Raw genomic sequence first — 5,514 nt, 5'->3', positions numbered from 1 at the left:
TGCTGGGTTCAAACCATTGACTTTTTGGTTCACAGCCAAACCACTTTAACCACTTAATCACCAGGGCTTCTTTCAGTTGTTACATGGCTCCTTCAAATCAATGGCTCTTAGACTGTATTATGCATCAGAATCACCTGGAGGGCTTGTTAAAAACAAATACTGGGCCTACCCCCAGAATGTCTGATTCAGTAGGAATGGGCTGGGGCCCGAGAATGTGCATTTGTAATAAGTTCCTGGTGATGCTGATACTGCTGTCCTGGAGACTACACTTTGAGAACCATTGCCTTAAACTATTAGTTTATGTGTGCTTTAAAGAGCAATGAAATTTTAGAACACTCAGGGCCCATAATATTCTTACTAAACTAAGTCTCTTCAAGGCTACACTCCAGGAAAAATCCTTGAGAAAATCAGTGTTTTACTTCCTCCTTTATAAGAGCAGTAGTGCCCAGGCAGCTAAAGAGTCTTTAACATTATCTACTTAGCAGTTTGGTTTTGCAGCGACTGAGCTGGGGACATTTCCTATTTCTCATCAGCCAGGCTAACATCTACTATGTGTCTCTAGATCTGCATCTGTAACCCTCCCCTGACAGGATCTGTGCCTGGGGGGACCAAAAGCCACAGCTACATGTCTCTACCCAGCAGGTCTATCTCATCTAAAAGGAAGTCCATGTCCTCCCGGCTCACTTGAGGGCTGATCACCACCTGGCGGAAGAAATTGACCTTCTCTCTGTGAGGCTGGTAGCCAAGCATCAGGCTTCCCTTCTTCATCATCCTCTCCTTAATGGCTGGGGCAACCTGCATGGGTGAGAAGAGGGGATTTAGCAAAAGAGCAGAACACTAAATCATTACAATTGCATTTTAACCGGTCATTTGATATTTACTGGGCACCCACTGGTATGGATCTTATTCTCATGTACATGAAGAAAACAAACCAAATTCACTGCCATTGAGTTGATTAAGACTCATAGTGACTCCTCTTGGGTTTTAAGGCTGTAAATCTATATGGAAGTAGATTGCTCCATCTTTCTTCCACAGAGCAGCTGCTGGGTTTGAACCACCAGTCTTCCGGTTAGCAGTCAACTGCCTTAGGCACTGAGCCACCAAAGCTCCTTCATGTACACAAGGTTGACATTAATAATAGTAATTTATTGCACACTTATGGTTCTTCAGGATTATTCAAGTGTTTTAGATATATTAATTCATTTAATCTTCACAGTAACTCCATGAAAGAGATACTATTAACTGATGCCTATTTATAGATGAGGAAGCTAAGGTACATGAAGATTAAGCAAATAGCTCAAGGTCATCTGTTTAGTAAGTGGAAAAGCCATTTCTGAAATCTAAACCATTGTGCAATGTTGGCTCTTTAAAACAAATAAAATGTCCTCAAATACCACAATCTCAAAAGAAAATTAGTCATAGATGGAAAAAAGTGTTTTGGCGTTGATAGTCTACCAAGGAAGATATTGATGTAGGTACTATGTGCAGTTCTATTTTGCAGAAGAATGGTTTATTAGTTTTATAGGAGCTTGTGTGCCTTTGTATAAATGACCATGCTTTGAAACTATGTGACTAAAGTAAAGGTGCTATAATAAAATTAAAGTTTGACATTATCATCATATGTAAAATATATACTCTCCCTTTTATTAAGAAGGAGCTCTGGTGACATAGTGCCTAAGGTATTTGCTAACCAGAGGCTGGCAGTTCAAACTCACCAGCCACTCCTCAGAAGGAAGACTGGACAATCTTCTTCCATAGAGATACTGCCTCAGAAACCCAAGGAGGGGTCACTATGAGTCAGAACCAACTCAACGGCAGTGAGGTGGTTTTGTGTGTGTGTGTTTGTGTGTGTGTGTGTGTGTGACCCTTGCATTCAAGTTGATTCTGATTCATGGTGACCCGAAATGTTTCAGAGTAGAACTGAGCTCCAGAGTTTCAACTTGTGACCTTTCAGGAGCAGTTTTTCAGGCCTTTCTTCAGAGATGCCTCTGGGTGGGTTTGAATAATCAACCTTGCAGTTAATAGTTAAGGACTTAACCATTTGTGCCACACAGGTTTTCCCAAGATGTATGAAGGAGGTAGGAAAATTAGAAAGCCCATGTTGTAAGGATTTTTAGCTGAATTGAGAAGGGTGAACTCTGATAATTCACATGGACAGATTTTTGTAAAAGTTTAATATTTGAAGAAACTACTCCTGGTAGTGTAGTGCCTAAGGCACTTGACTGCTAACCAGAAGACTGGTGGTTCAAACCCACCAGCCACTCCTCGGAAGGAAATTTGGGCAGTCTACTTCCATAGTGATAATGCCTCAGAAACCCAAGGAGGGGTCACTGTGAGTTGAGTCTGACTCAAGGGCACATAACAACAACAGTCCAATTTAAGAATCATATGGGAAAACGAACCCATTTTCAAGTCAATAGTGTGACTGCCCAAGAGTTGCACTGTGAACTTTTAAAATAATAAAATTGATTTTTGAAACATTTAGTTAAAAGTTTAGAATACCATTTGCTGGCTTGGAAATACAATCAAGGTTTTCTATTTCAATTTTATTTTAACCATTTGGAAAATTTCTGAGTGTGTTCTATGTGAATGTGGAAAAGGGATATAAGTTTCTGTCCTCATTTTTCAGGAAGAGAGATAATATTTAGCTAATACAGAAGGAAGGCTATATAGATAAATAGTACCAGGCAAAAGGTGCCTTTAAACAACTTAGTGAGGGGCATACATTTTAGTTTCCATGATTCTCTCATAGTGTGACCATCACACACCACTCTAGTTTTTAAACAAATCTATTTTTTTATCAGACAATCCACTGAAAGCAAAAGCAAACCTATCTATTTTATCTGACTTGCAACACAATCATGATTTATTCCAAAGTTGACAGAAAAATTGGGTGTGTTAGGACTCTGGAGGTGTGATGTGTGGCACTCAACCACAAAGCCTTCTCAAGGGATGTTTAAGGGTCATTTCAAGTAATTTTTTTTCATTATGTGCTAACCGTAGAACGTAGTTTTTGAAAACATGAACTACACAGTACCTGCAACAACCAAAATAAACACACATTCAGCACGGTTACATTGCCACTCTAATAAAGGGTTGGAGGCCTCTTACAATAAAATGAGACATGTAAAGAAAATATGTGGGCATTAAAAAAAACCTCACTGCTGTTGAGTCAATTGAGACTCATAGCGACCCCCCGAGGCGGTATCTGTATGGAAATTGACTGCTAAGTCTTCCTTCGGAGGAGGGGCTGGTAGGTTTGAACCACCAACCTTCTGGTTAGGCATCAAATGCCTTAGGCACTATGCCACCAGAGCTCGAGAAATAATTAATTAAAAAAAGAAGATGAAGTCAGAGGTCATGAGTGAAAAAAAAATGTGGATCATCAGATTGTATACATTTCTGGAAATATGTCACAAATTTTATTCTGAGCTTCCTATAGATAATTAGTGTTAAATGAACAACAGCCTCCATTCTTTCTACAAAACTGAGTGACAAATGTCCAGTGCATACTGAAAGCTGGAAGCTAGCATAAACTCTACTTTGTCGACATACAAGAAGCCCTGGTGGTGCAGTGGTTATAGCACTTGTCTGCTAACCATAAGGTTGGTAGTTCAAATCTACTAGCTATTCTGGGGGAGAAAGATGTAGCAGTTTGCTTCTGTGAAGAATTCAGCCTTGGAAACCCTATGGGGCAATTCTACTCTCTCATAGGGTTGCTATGAGTTGGAATTGACTCAATGGTAATGTTTCTTTTTTTATGTCTGCATATATCTGCTCTCTATATTTGAATTTGTATGCCCCCCGAGCATCAGCTGAGCTTTCTTCCAAGGCTATTTATGCAACTGGTACTTGTTATTATAATATACAATCTAGTGAAATAATACATAAACCAATGGAAGGGAAGTGCAACAAAGGAGAGCTATTTCCATAAAAACTAAGTTGGAACCTTTGGAAAGACTAGATAAAGGAGTTTACTAAGCATTATTAAGTTAAATTAAGTGTGGCAAAAGAACTGTAAATGTTTATAAGACAAAATCTTAGTGCCCAGACTGGTTCTGCACTCGGATGGCTACACAGTGTCTGAGTACTTTCTCCACTTCAAGAAATCCAAACTAAATATAACAGGTGATTCCTGAAAAATGTGACATATGCAAGGATGGTAGGAGGTACTCTAACCATCAGCCTCTATGCAAGAAAAGCCTCATCTTTTCATCAAAAGATGGAAGGAATAAATGTACATAGATGTTTTAAGTTAAAATATTTGAATTATGCATGCTTCATTTTTTTTTCTTTCTTTTTTTAAGATTCTTTTTATGAATTGGACAATCCTGATCACCTTAGATGCAGGCCTCTCGTGGTACAGTGGATGTGGATGTGTGTGTGTGTGCATATGCATGAGTGTGTGGATGTGTATGTATCTGTGTGTTTGGGCAAGGGTGTTTATATATGTATGCCCACGTATGCAAGTGTGTGCAAGTGTGCACATGTGTATGTGCAAGTGTGTGCTTGTGTATGTGCATGGGTGTATATATATATGCATGTGCATGTGTGAGAGTGTATAATTATCACTAGTAATTTAAATTTCTAACCCACCATCTCTCATTTGTTGCTCTTAATAACAATGAATCTGCAAAACACCTCATAACATGGATGAACCTAGGGACATTATGCTGAGTGAAATCAGTCAATCACAAAAGGATAATTATTGTATGAGACCACTACTGCAAAAAGTTAAGAGAAGATTTACACAAAGAAAGAATTGTTCTTTGAAGTTTACCAGGGGTGGGAGAGTAAGGGAGGGACAATGACCAAGTAGAAGGCAGACCCATATTAATTTAGGTAAAGGGAAAGAAAATACACAAGAAGGGGGAGGTCAGCACAAAATGATAAAGGCAGTGGAAGAGAAAGGGAGGAGCACAAGATTAAAGGCAGCAAAGGTGAATACTATACATACACAATCCTGAAATAATAGTAAAAACAATAATTTAGTGGATGCATAGACACTCAACCTGAAGTGGGTGGGGAAGCAAATGAGACTACACCCATGAATATATACATAGTTTTAACAGAGGCTCTCTCTACCTATGGATTTCTATGTGCTGCACATATATCCAGGAATATAGTAGAGCACACAGGGAGCAGACTTATGAAAATATCTTAGTCATAACCAACATTTTAAGGGAGTGAGTAACTGGTTGTGGAAGCTCAGGACCATACTCTCGGGGGACACTAAGGTCAATTAACATAACATAGTCCATAAAGACAGTGTTCTACATCCTACTTTGATGAGTAGCAACTGGGGTCTTAAAACCTTGTGATCGACCATCTAAGGTGGAACTATTGGTTTCTCCCCATCTGAAGCAAAGAAGAGTAAAGAGAGTTCCGGCAAGATGGCAGACTAGGCAGAAGGATCGCACAGTCCCTCTTCAACAAAGAAAAGGGAAACCAATTAACACAGACACAGAAGATAATCTTGGACCCCTGAGCCTTGAAGGGAAGGATACAGAATTG

The 5,514-nt window shown here is 39.3% G+C and overlaps 1 protein-coding gene across 1 annotated transcript in view; it reads right to left on the bottom strand.

Moving 5' to 3' along the window:
* Positions 1-621: 621 nt before the first annotated feature.
* The window catches only part of GADL1 (glutamate decarboxylase like 1), a 181,975-nt gene continuing 177,082 nt past the window's right edge, over positions 622-5,514 (bottom strand). Inside the window, exon 14 of the mRNA XM_007957364.1 lies at positions 622-795. Within this exon, the coding sequence (XP_007955555.1) occupies positions 622-795 (174 nt within the window). The remainder of the gene's footprint in view (positions 796-5,514) is intronic.

This window comes from Orycteropus afer, unplaced genomic scaffold (assembly GCF_000298275.1).
Source record: "Orycteropus afer afer isolate SDZICR_OR568_19922 unplaced genomic scaffold, OryAfe1.0 scaffold00734, whole genome shotgun sequence".
Lineage (NCBI taxonomy): Eukaryota > Metazoa > Chordata > Mammalia > Tubulidentata > Orycteropodidae > Orycteropus > Orycteropus afer.
Note: the sequence above shows the minus strand (reverse complement) of the source record. Positions and strands in the feature narration are given on the sequence as shown.